Raw genomic sequence first — 16,032 nt, 5'->3', positions numbered from 1 at the left:
AAAAAAAAAAAAAAAAAAAACATACAGACGAATTGAGTACCTCCTTCTTTTGGGAAGTCGGTCAAAAATGAAAGTGGTTGTACAAATCAAGCCACACAGGGAGTATTATAAGATTTCGCTAGCTTGTTACAGATTAAAAATACAGAAAACACTGATAACCTAACCTACTTAACTCCGAAAGCAAACAAATCAAAATTATTTTATAACAAAATAACCAAAAACACCATTAAACTAACTAGCTGGCTGGCAGCCAAGGCTCCAATGCAGAATTAATTACATTTACAACAGATGGCGCTGTATTCCAGGTGTTTAGATACTTCCTATAAATATATAATAACAAAAATTGTTCTTTGGTAACAAAATTGCATTCACAAAATAACTGCCACGACAATAAAGTATTTTTTTTTCTTCTTTTAAGTAGCAATCTATATAAAAAATTTCCTATTACGTCCAGAGAATTTTATTACCAATATCCTGTGGTTCTATTAAATGAAAATTATCCGTCACCCCTATCATAAAAACTCGAATAAACAACTTTAAAAAATGTGTTCCAATGTACACCGAAGTATTAGGTCATTATTATTTACAACCTTAATAACAACATGGCCCTGAAATTCCAATTTGTCAAAACATAGTCCCCCAAGCAATCACTCATGAGTACCAATCGAGTACTAAATCGATACGTACACAACCAGTCTGAACGAACGACCGAACGAATGAATGATCGATTGTATGAACGAAGAAACTAAGAATTGTTTAGTACTTTCCCTTAGTATAGATATATTATCGGAATACTATAGTGCAACCCTTAGAGCTTAACAACTCTGAGTACATTATGCTGTCAATTACGTACTTAATTTCAATGAAAATCTCTCATTTTTCCATTCAGTTTAAAAAGGGACATTTACGCTATTGTACTGCTGAAGTCTAAGGGCCTGTCTCACCACTGGCTGATAAAGGCTCAGATAATTAAATTTAAAAATGACTGTTATAAAGAGAATAAAATCCGATATTTCTATCACATATTTTACACGTTCGATTATTAGGAGATAATTTTCCCACCTAAGTAAGCTAAAATCTATTTTATCAGGAACTCAATTTTAATTTATCTAATATTTTATAGAAAACGGTTTTAATCAATCATGTATTATTGGAGAACCGTATTTTGTAATTTTATTAGAGTTCACATGTTCGGTCTGGTGGAAACGAACCTTTATCCCTTCCCTATACAAACCTAACGTCCTCGCCTATCTATTAAACGACAGTTATCTGCATGATTGATTGCCCGCGCATGCAAAAACCAAGGGAATCTATCACAGCCGCCAATCTGACGAGCATTCCCTCAATACCTAAATTATACTAACAAACTAAACAATTTAAAAAGCGAACATTAATAAACGATCCATCCGATGAAAAGATAAGGAAACAATAAATGTAATCCAGCATTCCTTAGTTTACACCAAGCTAGTAATCCAGTCGAGTACTGAGTAATTTAGTAACTAGACGAAAGTATTTTAGCTCCTAAATTCTTAAGTACATATGTCATTTATATATTTTTAAAATCTACCAAATCTATGTTATTGCAAAATGAATTTTACTCAAAATTATTCTTACCAATAACATACTTTTAACATGTTACACAATAGTAACAAATTGGGGTTTATTAAAATAATGTCTGACATCCATTAGTGTTATAACAAGCAAATATTTCGTCTACGAGCACCTTGCTGCACGGTACATTTGCGGCACAATCCATTGCTATCAAGTGTACAGGGGTAGAGGGTAATGTATGTGCCACTTTAGCTAATATCCCCCTTGAATAGGGGTGTAGGTACAAGCACGAAACTGAAGGAAAGCAGATTTACCAACGCTTTATACTATTTCATTACCAAAAATCATTTACTAATCTATAATAATATAATAAAGCGTAAACACACACTACTTCGTGGCGTAGGATGTCAGCAATTACAGCATAAATTTGTATTCTTTCTTTAATAAAAAGCCCTACACTTATGGCACGCTTTAGGCTAAATAGCATCAAATTCACGCTATTAAACTTAGGGGGTAAATAAATTGGAAGAAACCTCCACGTGGGAAAGGGACCATAAACTACAAGCTGCCAACATTAAGGAATTTTTATCCAATGTCAAAGGGTTTTGTTGTTATTTGTGCATTTGAATTTTGATATTCGCAAATGTAAACAATTAATTTTTTTTTATAGTTTCATGCGGATGAAGCCGCATGGAAACAGCTAGTTAAGAAGTAATTTGATAATAAAATAACTAGCTTAACAAGAGCTGTACCAGAGTTCTCAAGAAGACAAAACTAGATGATTTCTTTATTGGTTTTTACCTAATGGTAAAGTTGAAATGACTGAAAAAAAATGTTAGTGATTATTTATTGAATTTTATAATTATTTTACAGTTTTGTTAGAAATATTTACATCACGCTAAAATACTCTGCAATTTAAACAGTCAAAGCATCAAAATCTGTAGCAAATAATTTCACAATTCACGTAGAATTAAATCCAACCGCAGTTTCGGTGAGACAGACTTCGTTTTCTGATATCGTAAAACCTCTTTCGCGTATCTTTAATCGTTCTATTCTGTTAGCGATGTTTTCTTTGTATTCCAAAGCACAGAAAATTATAAAACACATAACTATCGCACCAAAAACATAGTAACAATTGTCTTCCAAAATATATACAACAATCGATGAAGGAATCATCTTTGTATCTCCAAAAACACGTTATAATAACGCAAACATAAATACAAGTTAATGAAATATTGGTTTTATTTTATTCAGAAATTATTTTAAAATTTAACAAGATATCTGCAACGTCTATGTAAGACAACGTCAAAATGACTAATCAGAATATTGTCAATGATAAACATAGAGTTTCAAATGCATACATAGAGGAGGCATAGTTGATTCACATGATTTTTTTCACATAATCACTAACGCTATTCACAAAACCATAGATCCACAAAACCACATCTCAATATTAAAAATTAATTTCAAATTGTAATTAAATTAATTGCCAACAGTGGTCATTAAATAACATTCTTTGTAACACTGTTTACTTCATTTTACAACAAAAGATGGAGCTTACAATTTCCTAAACTTCACAACTGATATAGTATCTTTCAGAGAAAGTACCGGTATAAAATTATGCTCGCAATGCCTCGTTTATATATTATTTAAATGTCTATGATGATAAAACAGACAATAATTAATTAATTGCACAGATAAGATAGGCAAAGCCTCCTTAGATAACATAGGAGGTTAATTGGTGGTTGAATTATGACAAGCCTTATTACAATGGCTTTAAAGTACAAAATTACTTATGTAATCAATTCAAAACACAATGATCGAGTCCATAGACTGCAATAAGCTAAGTTACAATTACTAAATCCTGTCCCTTCCCATTCTTCCTTGTTACAAAATCATGGGAAGAGAAGAAGACTAGAATTTGCAAGCACAACTTTTTAGTATATCTGTACCATTATAATAAAGCGTAAACACACTTCTTTGCTGCCTAAGATGTCAGCAATCACAGCATATTTTCAAATAACACTTTTTTAATAAAAAGCCCTAAACTTACGTCACGTTTTAGGCTACACATTTTCACGCTGTTAAACTGAGGGGTAAATATTTTGGATAAATACCCTAATGTGGGAAAGAGACTATAAGTTGTTGCCAACATCAAGGAAGCAAGGTTGCCATGGTTTGTCATTGTCATGTCATTTTGACATTTGCAATTGATAATTTGACAAATGTTAACAATAAAATTAAATTTTTATAATCTCATACGGATGAAGTCGCACGGGAACAGCTAGTAACTATATATAAATGAATCTAATATTTGCATTAGTTTAGCTAACATGCAGCAGTGTCATAAATGAATGCAAATCCGGATCGTAAAAGCATCGCTAAAACGCAGAGGAAATGCAAAAGAGACGTCGGGACATAGAGTGAATTAATTAAACCGCTTCTCAAAGTAAATCAGACTCAGCACGTAGACTTATGAATTTATATTACTTACAGACCTGGGAATAATATCTAACATTTAAATTATGGTCTAACTGCTGTCTATACCTTCCGTTAAGTCTTTAAATTTCAATTATTATTCCTCAATTCACAATAACCAATCTTTAATTCTCTTATTCATGTTATAACGCATATTTTACACATTTAAAAATAGACGACCCAAGTAATCCTTCAATAATAAATCCATCAACGAAAAATGACAAAATAAACTTACAAGGATATAAAATAAATCGATCCAAACTTCATCCGAAACAAAATCCCCGTATTAAATCCATACAATCTTATAAGAGACAGCCATCATGAAGGCTTTCAAAAACAATTTAGACACGACTAAAGACGCATTAAGGTGCACCAGGCCAATTATTTCCACCCCTATGTTAGGGATGAAGAAAATTGTATAAGATGTTTTCAAACGTTTGCTTTTAGATTACTAAATTGTTATATTACTTTAAGAATAAACAATGCTTGTAGAAATAACATAAAGTGCAGTCCTTTTTTATTACTTTAGCTTTACATAACCTCTAAAGCATATTTTACCATCGTTTCTAAGTCTATTAGATAGCTATTTTTACTGACAAAAGTTAACAGAGCTCGAGTCTCGGGCACAGACGTGATGAAATGGCGTAAGTTACCAATCACGGGACCCCAATCCTGTTGCCAATTAAAATAAAATAAAGTTCTATGTAACACACGTTTAGGAACTGGACTGGACTCCTGAACTAGGTTTTACGAGCGAATCCCTTCCCCTTAAATTGAGTACCTAAATAGAGAGAAAAAAAATCACAATTGTAACAATCTGTTCAAAAACACTTAATGCTCAACAATACATTGATTGAAGATTCAAATAATTCTAATCAAATGGACATGTATTATGAAACAAAACGCGTTCTATTTCTAAAATAATGTCATCGAATAGAATATCAACAAAAAGGTAAACAGAATTTAACAATACCATTTTCCTTTGTAAGCAATGTTTAAAAGTTTTATGATTTGTCGGGGACTATGGCACCAGACGCGTCATATTTTGAAATATCGGAAATATGGTCACAAAGCTTCTTTGACGAGGGCTTGGACATTTCAATCAATTGTTAGGTTATTTTGAAACTTGAAGGGAAAGATTGCTAAAGTAAACGTAGCGTATTGTAATTTTTTTTAACATCAAAACAAAAATAAGAAATGCAAAAACAAATTTTTAAATGTGACTTGTTTGTAAACATATTCAGATTTTATAGTAACATGGTAAATAACGGATTTAACATGACTAATTTGATTAAAAAATAATGGTAGTGAAAAAATTTAAAAACAGCGCCATCTACCTTATCACCGTCGAACTTCTCGACTTGTTCATCGCTGCACCGAACTTTCTCGCGAGAGGCGCGCCGCACAACAACGGGTGTTTGCGGTGGCGACACTAGCGCCACGCTGCTCCTAGCGCTCCCCGGTGGCGATTTTATAAATTCAATCTTCCCTCCTTCCACGCAAATATTCGGTGTTAGAGGATACATGGGCGACATTGCTACATTCGTATTGGCTAAATGGCTGTACATCTGATTGTCTTCTAGAGGAAGAGATTTCGGCTTTGGTTTTTTGCGGTAAGTCGAATCGTAAGCAAGAAATTGTGCTTTGTCTTCAGGGTGGATTTGTCGCACTTTCCCGGGCGGTCGGTCAGGTGGCTCTGGGGAGACACTGCCATCGTCGGTTCCAGGACTTTCGTTTCTTTCATTGTTTGATCCTCTGAAACAAAAAATACATGTTACGTTAATTTGCGTTTTATTTTCCACATATTAAGAAAAAATCATTTTACAAACAAATACAATTATAACGCAACGGCATCTGACAAAGCACGGTAAATCCTAAAGAAACGTTGTTTCGTTCTATTTTCACCCAACTGTTGATAGATGGCGTTGAAGTACACAAATAACTTAAAATTGAAAAAAACATAAAATAAGCCAATAAAATCAATTAAATAAATTCCTACTTCATCATTTAATAAAGTAGTAGATCGCATCGAACAAAATCAAAATAGTTTTGAAAAAATTTAGACAAATATTTTCAACAAAAAGTATCGAAGTTCTGAATCGCGCTATTGAAATTTTTCTCCTTAGTCCGTATATATACGAACAGCGAAGTACAGCGATTGGAAGTGTATTCTCTAGTGTGATGCCACTGCTGTTCTTGATCGCCCGTTCTACGGCGCTGGTCTCTATAGTTTGTGACGTCACGCGCTTCGTTGAGGCAATGCCCCTGTAAGGTGCGCCGCGGACGCTCGCCCGCGCGGCTGCGACGGCCCGGCGGCGCACCTTCCTCGGGCAGCCTATGAACCTCTTTACGCGGTTTTAGTTAACACGTTAGCTTAGCTCCGGTTAAATTTGAGCACTTCCATATGTTGGCGACGAGAGTAAACGCTCGATTGCCGGTTTTTTGTTATTTTAATTAATTGTACAAGTTAGAATACTTTTTTAGTACAACTTTTAAAGCACAAGTCTTCAACATTACTTTTGAGTATATGAACTAGCTGTTGCTAGCGTCTGCGTCCGCGCGGAAATAAAAATTGTAACATACTCGTATTATGTAAATTATGTTACTCAGCTATAAGGTAGCTTTTTAATGGTGAAAGTTTTTAAAATCGACTCAGTAGTTTTTGAGTTATTTCAATACATACAAAAATACAAATCTTTCCTCTTTATACTATTAGTATAGATAATTATTTTTTGACAAAAAAAAATATATATCGACGAATTGAGTACCTCCTTCTTTTGGGAAGTCGGTCAAAAACAGTACCCTTCCATTTATCTGAACAATTTGTGCAGTTACATAAACCTAAAATAAATCAAAGATAGTGTAGTAATTGATTGCATTAGCAAAAAAAAAAAAAAAAACATACAGACGAATTGAGTACCTCCTTCTTTTGGGAAGTCGGTCAAAAAAAGCAAACTTGAATAGGTATCGGACATTCGCTTGGTAATCATTTTAAAAAGAAAACAACCGTATATGCTGGATGCGAATAGAACAACTTAATTGTACTAAGAAATAAGAACAAATAAGTCAGCTTAAAATGTGTTTAGGGTTGCCTTTCAATAAAAGTACACCTGAACATTGGCAGTGCAAAAATGTACCAGACATTTATCAACCTTTTCTTTTCTACTTTACGGACAGCGTAAAAAAATGTTGATTAGCTCCCTTGATCCTAAGCGGTCGGGCCTACTGATGATATGGGACTAAAGCCTAAGTTTTGGCAACCCTAGTTACATCTCAGCTACCGAACCCTCGAAGCTGTTATCGTTTGTGCTTCTAAAGAATTTTGCTAGCTGATAAGTTGCGAAGTTGAGATACTTTTCTCGGTATTTATTTGTTGTGAACTTTTTAATCCTATTGGAACTAACTTTATAATTTATAACCCAGTATTTCTATCTTATTCATTTGAACTATAATTAATTGTACATGAAATACTTAGATTTTAGTATAAAACAGCAACTGTATGAGTACACTGAAGATCTTTTAAAGAAAAACTTGATTATATGGCGGTAAACCGCGACTCCGTCCCCGTGGAATTCAAATATAGGAGAGTATGTAACCTATGTGTTCTTCCAGACTATCCTCTACATCTATACCAAATTACATCGAGATCCCTTCACCCGTTTACAAACTCGAATATTTTCCTTAAACACTGTATAGAATACGTATTTTTATTACGCAATGCACAATGGAATAGATGTAAACGCTACTGAACGTTTTGAAATGCAAATTTTGTAAAAGCGTGTTTGTGGTTATGCGGGACATAAAATGGTGCGTATACAACTGATCATTGCTGTATATTGCACTTTCAAAGCAAAATGCGATGCAATATTTGTCCATGCTGTACAAAATCAAGAGCTAGATATTCTCACACAAAGAAGGCGAAAAGTAGGAAATGAAAATACAGTCGTAGACGCTAGCAACATATGTTGCACGAATTGGACTCACCCAATTCAATACCCCTATTATAGACAAGCATAAAGTGGAAGTAACTCTACTTTTCGCTTGAAATGTGTGCATGCCGGAAGCCTAGATTCTTATCTCTTGCCACCCTTAACTTATAAAAGAAGTGAATTTGGTGAAGGTGGGATCGCATGCTGTGCGTCCCATCTTCTCGATTAAAGGAAGGCACCGTATCTATTGAAGATATTTATGGGCAGCGGTTGCTTTATTATTCTGCCAATTCAGGTGACCGCTTGGTCGTTTACCACTTTATAAAAATGCCTATATTGCTTGTAATAAGCCAACATAACTATTAAGTGAAAAACTAGATAACACATTCTAAAATCATTTCAAATTTACTTCAAGCTAAAAGGTACAGTAATGTAACTTCGTGGTGTTCCACTTTGGAAAAATTGCCTATATTCATTGCACCGAGACAAACTCCCCGTCTTCCTACACATATCTAATTAGATAGCAGTTACTACAAACGAAGGGATAATAAGAAACTGGCCGTGTATAAACGACTTTTGTTACACATAAACTGCGTTGTATTAATATTTGTTCCGCGTGTAGTTTCAAATTGTTCCAACGATTGTTACTTTTAAGGTGGGACATCGCTATTTTCCCGACTGTACACAAAGTACCAACAATTTAAACAGAAATAGTATATTTCTTAACTGCATCTTCGCTCAGGATTAAAATCTTATTTACTGCTTGTTGAGCGTTTAACTTGCGTTGTTTACGATTATCATACTTTGTTAAAACGAATACAGAAATAACTTCTTACATGTCCTATATAATTGCATTCATTTGGAATGAGACATTTCATTTACACACTAGCGTTCGACCGCGACTCCGTATGTGTGAAATTAAAAATATGTATTATTTAATTATGCCAACTATCTTATTCCGTTACATTTATGTAAATTTTTTTCAAGTTCCGGTTAGCAGTTTAGGCCACGACCTCCGATAAATATCCATCCATCCAAACTTTAAAGTTTGAAGATAAAACTTGATGATGTAAACATCTTATTAATTCTTTTACATATAAATGTGATCATTTCGATGGATAGATGTTTTTTAAAGATTGTAGCCTAAACTGCTGCACGGATTTCGATGAAATTTGGCACAGATGTAGTGTAGAAGATAGTCCTGAAGAACACATACGGTTCTTAGTTTTTTGTTTAATTCTACGCCGACATAGTTATGATCGAAAGCTAATTTGTATTAGTCAGATTTATCTTTCTGGCTTAATAGCCTATGGTTTTTTTAATTGATGATACAGATATATCTGTTTATAAGTCTATGATTGTAGTCTTATAAAGATACAGAATGGTTATTCATTGAAAAATAAAGATTTAAAAAACCTGAAGTAATCTGAGTTGTATTTTATATTACAAAGCGATCTATCAATCGGTATGTTTATCTCAACAAAAAGAATACAATCGTCTCAATAAACAAAGGTTTTTATTGTATCATTGCTTAATATACAAATGTATGCATGTTTGTATGTTTGTTCAAACAAGATTACGTTAGCGACAAACATTTGTATTAAACACGGACCCGTTACAAAACACTGCATTAATAAGATAATGAATCAAATGAATGTAGACTCTATTTAGTTGACAATAAGATTCATTTTACAACCGTACACGTTAGTAACCGGTACATTAATTTAGTAATAAGTGTCCGATGTACATAAAGACAGATTGACGCTTGTACAGGTTCAATCGTGTGGTAAATAAATTCTGAATTATGTACGGTGCTGAGATTAATATTGTTCTTATTGGTGAATTAATATGTTCCAAATTTAGTAGGGATATACTAATATAATGAAGCGTAAACACACACTTCTTTGTTGCCTAAGATATCAGCAATTACAGCTTATTTTTGAATAGTTTTTTTTTTAATTAAAAGCCCTACACTTACGTCACGCTTTAAGCTAAATATTTTCACGCCATTAAACTTAGGGGTAAATATTTTGGATAATAACCCTAATGTGGGAAATAGACTATAAGCTGTTGCCAACATCAAGTTTGCCATGGTTTGTCATCGTCATGTCGTTTTGACATGCAATTGATAATTTGACAAATGTAAACAATAAATTTTGTTTTTTTATAATTTCATGCAAATAAAGCCGCACTGGAACAGTTAGTCTATATGTAATTTAATTGTCAAGACAATTATGCCGTAACACACATAAAAAAAAACATACAGACGAATTGAGTACCTCCTTCTTTTGGGAAGTCGGTCAAAAAACGCGAACATGATTAATGTTGATTCTAATATAAATCCATTTGTTTTAATTGTACACTGTCCCCACTGCCGCGTTTGTTACGGATAATCTCCGGAACCCATGAACAAATTTCTCGTTTAAATTTGTTCAAGATTTCCGGAGATTTTGACTTTGACTGGAAGGTTAGTACTGGCCGAAATGGTATAAATACTTTTTTAATGCAGCTCTAACGAAGTTGTGGGCAACTTAAAGTAGAAATTCGTTATCTGGTTTAAACGAGAAGCGATCAAAAATTATGAAACAAGAAAGTCGTTTTTCAATTGTTTTATAAGTAACAACGCTGGTATATATTTTTAACGCACTTGGACGGTTATTTAATATAACGAGATCATTTTAAACTCCTAAGACCGAGAGCTCATCATCGCTTGTTTGTTTTCGTTAAGTTTCTTTTTTTTCTATTTCTAAATGCGTCCAACGGGAAGGAAGCATCATGCGCCAGTTCCCGTAACGTCGCAAAGATATTTTACGTTCATTCAAAAATAAACTCAAATTCTTATGTCATTTGATTTATTTTCGCAATGAAGTGTCATTTGTCTTAAGTCATTTGATATTCGCGGTAATATTTTCGTCAACGCGCGTCACTTTTTTCTTTTTGACAGGTACAGTTTGACCACGAAAAGTGGGGACGGAAGAAATATAAAATTAAATGCAAATAGAAATCATAAAATTAATCAATGTTGGGTTATGGGGTATCATCGCAAAAGTATTAAAATATCTAACTGTCACTAATAGCAGCTAGTTAAGATAAATAACTAATGACATTCGAGGTGATTTAATTAAAAGGTTTTTACCGCTTTTAACTACTTATGTAACACGTGTCATCAATCATCAGGTTTAGAGTTTTGTATTAGGCCAAAATTAATAGACTCTGCCTAATGAATTAAAACGAATCAATATTCACTAATTTAAATTGGATATTGTAACAAAAAGGACATTTTAAAATTATCACTGTGTAATACTGTTGATTGACTCTCATTAAATTTTAATAAAAACATTTTATTTGAAAGTCCATAGTTTAAGTGGTCAAACGATACGGGTGACAGATAAAGTAGTCAGCGAGATCAAAGAGAGCCCAAATTGTGACGCCGTCTGTCTACTTTCGATTCTAACCTCGTGTCGAAACGTTTCCTCTGAGTCTTCATACTGTTTAGTCTAGTCTAGTCTTATCGATTCGGAAAGACCCATTAATAATTATAATAGTTTATAAATCATAATCTGGTGGATTTCTTGTTATTTACAAGAGCTACCTACGTCAACGATGAACTGTTTGTTGTTATTAAAAAATCGATTCGTAACTCGAACCAAATCGTAACTTATAATGAGACTTCTTTCGTTTTTGCTTCAATATTAGTTAGTCCGAACTTTTTATACGATACATTTGACGTCATACGTCACTATCTACGGGTAAACTTTATTTATAAGTTAAAAACTCTTAAATTAATTATTAAATTTAAGACATTTATTGTAATATAAGATAATCACAGTCAACACAACGATCGTGTGGAAACGCCGCGTAAGGCATCATAAATATTGTTTAGCAATTGCGGAATAGACAGATCTTTGAACCCGGGACCTTTCAGTTTCGACACAGCCTTTCAACGCGAACATTTTCATTACGTATAAACTATCTGATTTATGGATATAAATTTAACAGTGATTTGAATATCTACTTACGATTTCCCGAAGCAAATCACGCTTTGTAATAAACACTAAAGATTCCTTCCCAAGACTTCGATAATTTAATGAGATTTATTTAAGGACTAGCTGTTGTGGCTTCATCCGCAGGAGGTTATAAAAACTTTATTTTATTGTTTACATTTGTCAAATTCTCAATTGCAAATGTCAATATTACCTTTACCATAATAATCTTGCTTCCTTGATGTTGGTTGGTAGTTTATGGTTCCTTTCCCACATGAAGGCTTTTTTCAATTTCATTTGCCCCTATGTTTAATACCGTGAAAATATATAGCGTAAAGCGTGTTGTAAGTGTAGGGCTTTATATTAAAGAAAGATTTATTCAAAAATATGCTATGATTGCTGACATCCTACACCACAAAGTAGTGTATGTTTACGCTTTATTATAATAGATTGCTCTAAATGCAAGAAGAGATTCTTTCTGTACTAGATTATTAGATATCGATAAATATATTGAAGTATCTTCAAGTAAATGCAGCTGTGGACAAATCTAGTTTCACGCCAAGATCAAGTCGTAAACATTAATTGAAGATTCATCGTCGTAATATTATCTTCCAGTGTTTTTATCGCACTACTTCAAAGCCTATTGGCTTGTATTTGCATTTTACTTTGTAAACGATGTGGATTATCATAGTGTAAATATTGATTTTTTTGTATTAAATTCAAGTTTAATTCAGTTACTTCTTATAAAGTAGTTACGTTACCGCACTGCTAATGGATTTTATTGCCCAGAACATAAATATTTGATCACATTATTATCTTATAGACAGCTTATTGTCAATGTTTAATGTTTATCCCAAATAATATAGCGACGATAAGTTAACTTGGTGGAAAAAATCTTACTAATATCATGAATCAGAAAGTCGAGATGGATGGATGTTTCTTAGAGTTTGTAACATAAACTGTCGAACAAGTTTCGATGAAATAAGCCATGGATGTAGAGGATAGTCTGGAAGAACACATACGTACTTTTGTTATTTTGAATTCCATATAGACATAGTCGCGGGCGAAAGCTAGTGAAGAATACATAAGCCAAATAAATAAACTGTCACTTGTAATAAACATAAACAAACTCCATACTCAATAATAAAAAACGAATTATAAAAACGTGAAACCGTGTACTATAGAATCACAACTAAAAGGGGTAACGACAAATCTTTCTATCTAAATATAGACTAATTATGGTATAAACTTAGCATACACTATATTTCCAGTAACCTAACGATAACGACATAATGGTACTGATAATGGCAGGATCCGTGTATGCCTGCCTTAACTGGTCTGCCATTAGCAAACTAGTATCGTGACATGAAGCTCCCTAGTGTTTACCATGTGACAGGTTAATCTGACCACATTAGGATTCTGAGCTATTTTTAACGTCACCGTTCATTTGCGAGTTTCGTCATTACGTAATCTTACTATCTAGTAAACAATTTAACTATAGAGTATGTCTCGAATTTCAAAGACTTGTTGACCGTTTGGTTAAATTTAGTTTTAAAGTCGGTCAAATGAAAACATCTCAAGGGCTCTATGGAAATTTTAAAAGTCAGAATATAACTGTATTTTTTTTCTTACTAGTCAAAACCAATTGTCTATTTAACGTCAGTATGAACGTTAGAGTCACGATATCTTAACAATGAGCTTCATCTTTGCCGGGTAAGGTTATTTCCGTGGCCCTAACAGTACACTTCGAGTGACCACAGAGTTGCTCAAGATCACGTGTGACTTGATCAAAATGTATTACGAAATAATACGTGACTGTCAAATATATACATTTTGTAACTCACAACAAATAACTGTATTTTATATAAAGATGATGATACTTTGATATTTCTTTCGTTTATAGTCGTTCGTCCGCATGGAGTAAAAAACAAAAGTAAGCAGCCTGAGTGTTCTTCCAGAATCCTCTCCAACTATGCCATATTTCATAGAGATCCGTTCAGCAGTTTAACTAACAAACTCTAACAAACATGCAGCGATGTAAAATTTCGCATTATAATATTAGTAAGATTTTCTTTCTCATCGTTGCTACGAATTAATTACCAAAGTTGCTATTTTGTTGAATTTATACCATTTAGGGTAAAACTGCATTCAAACCGTGACTTTATACAGACGAAAAGCTTTCACAAAACATTGCTATCACAATTATTTTAAAGAGAATGACAGAGATGGAAATATATTTAAATAATAGTGCTGTAGTATATCCTATGGAGGCCTATGTTCAGCAATGGACGACCTAAGGCTTATCCTACGCTTATCTTAGGCGCTCCCATAACTTAGTCAACTCTAATCCCAATTCCTCTCGTACTAGTACGTCTTGAAACGGAACTCACACGAGCAGCTTGTTCCGATCATTCCTACAAGAACATTAGTCATTGATAAACAGATATTTGAAGCGACATTGACAGCAACAACCGACATAAACGCACTGTCAGGTTCGTTGCAGCGCGCACCGACAATCTAAATATAAAGTGAGCCGACCGTGATTCATACGATCTAGGTTATTCTATTTTGATGTCTAAACGTCTTTGGATTCTTGCTGGAGATTTCAGAGCCATAGATCTATATAGACCCTACATAATTCATTCAATCTATGTCTATACTAATATGACAACGCGCAAACACAATTCTTAAATATTTTAATATCAGCAATCACAGCATGTTTTCCAATTATTATTATTTTAACAAAAAATCCTACATTAACCGCACGCTATAGGCTATGTGCTTTCACGCTATTTAATTTAAGGGGTAAATAATTTGTAAAAAATTGACATGTGTGAAATTTAAAATCATACTGACGAAGTCGTATGGGAACAGTTATTTCAAATAATTTGTACAAGGTAAACGTTCTGGCTACTGGCAGAGGATACTTTTCTGCTGTATTACTTATCTTTCTGAACACAGAACAGCTTCTAAGCCCCATTCCAAGTTAGTAACTGAATCTTGGTTTACCTGAAAAAGAAATAAAAATATATAAGTAAAATAAAAATAATAACTAGAAAATAGGCAACATTGAATCAATTTACATTGAATATTACAATTTACACTGAATATTTTAATGAATAATCAAATACAAAAATTTGATAAGTCCAATAGAAAAACAAAAAAAATCTAATAACTATATCGTAGGTATTAAGTAGTAATTATTGTTTATGAGTTGTTTATTAAAAATCGTCTGAGCCCCTGGGGCTGGGTTTATAAGGAACAGGAGGCGCGCCGGAAACTAACCCGCAATTCGTCGCCGGTAAAAATAATTTAGCGGGGAACTGATGTACTTCGACTTCTGAATTTGATACTTGAATATTTCAAAGTTACAATAATTTTTCCTTTTTGTTAAACGATTTTAAGGTATCAAAGTTAAGCAGACCGAGTGACATTTTACGTATGAAAACTCATAAAGAGATCATCTACGGGTCGTGCTAGAATTTTATACACTTTATACTGGTTACTTGATACTGTAATTACCTACATGTACATCTTTAAAAACGTAACACCATATTTCATAGTATCAAAACCGCAAAGTCCCGCTAATGCTTCCGTGCCATGGCAACCGCAAGTATCTATGAGAGGCAACGTAATGTAACCATGCGGCACGACACACTCGAGACCGTCCTGGTTGTATATAAGATTATCTTAAGTATACAGTAAAGGATGCTTGAAGACTTTACATTTCAGAAGTGTGTTGATAAAATTTATTTCATGTAGAAATTTATAAAAGAAATAGCAAAGGGCTAAGGAAAGTTTTCATTTACTTTAAATGAAAAACGTGTCCTATTACTATTATATTATTAAAATACTGCAAATTGAAAAACAATTTATTTAACGGATAATTTAACTCTAAATATAGTTTACTTTAAATAGCACATGTCCTGAAAACAGTCTTACCCATGGTTACTTTGTCTTACAGCTAATTGCGCCCGCGCAGAGTAATGCAGTTCACTGATCTTAAGTACGGCAACGCTGCCCTCTTATTGATCACTTTGTATATAAATAATATAATAATTATTCGATTGATCACTCTATTTCATTCTATT

At 33.3% G+C, this 16,032-nt stretch overlaps 1 protein-coding gene across 4 annotated transcripts in view; it reads right to left on the bottom strand.

Moving 5' to 3' along the window:
- Nucleotides 1–16,032, bottom strand: part of LOC106104340 — a 271,002-nt gene that overhangs the window by 176,505 nt on the left and 78,465 nt on the right. For all 4 annotated transcript variants that reach the window (XM_013284377.1, XM_013284368.1, XM_013284390.1 and 1 more), the window contains exon 2: nt 5,367–5,784. In XM_013284377.1, the coding sequence (XP_013139831.1) occupies nt 5,367–5,784 (418 nt within the window). The remainder of the gene's footprint in view (nt 1–5,366; nt 5,785–16,032) is intronic.

The sequence above is a fragment of the Papilio polytes genome, unplaced genomic scaffold, assembly GCF_000836215.1.
Source record: "Papilio polytes unplaced genomic scaffold, Ppol_1.0 DF824270.1, whole genome shotgun sequence".
Taxonomy (NCBI): Eukaryota; Metazoa; Arthropoda; class Insecta; order Lepidoptera; family Papilionidae; genus Papilio; species Papilio polytes.
The sequence above is the reverse complement of the archived record's forward strand: the minus strand, read 5'-3'. Positions and strand labels throughout refer to the sequence as shown.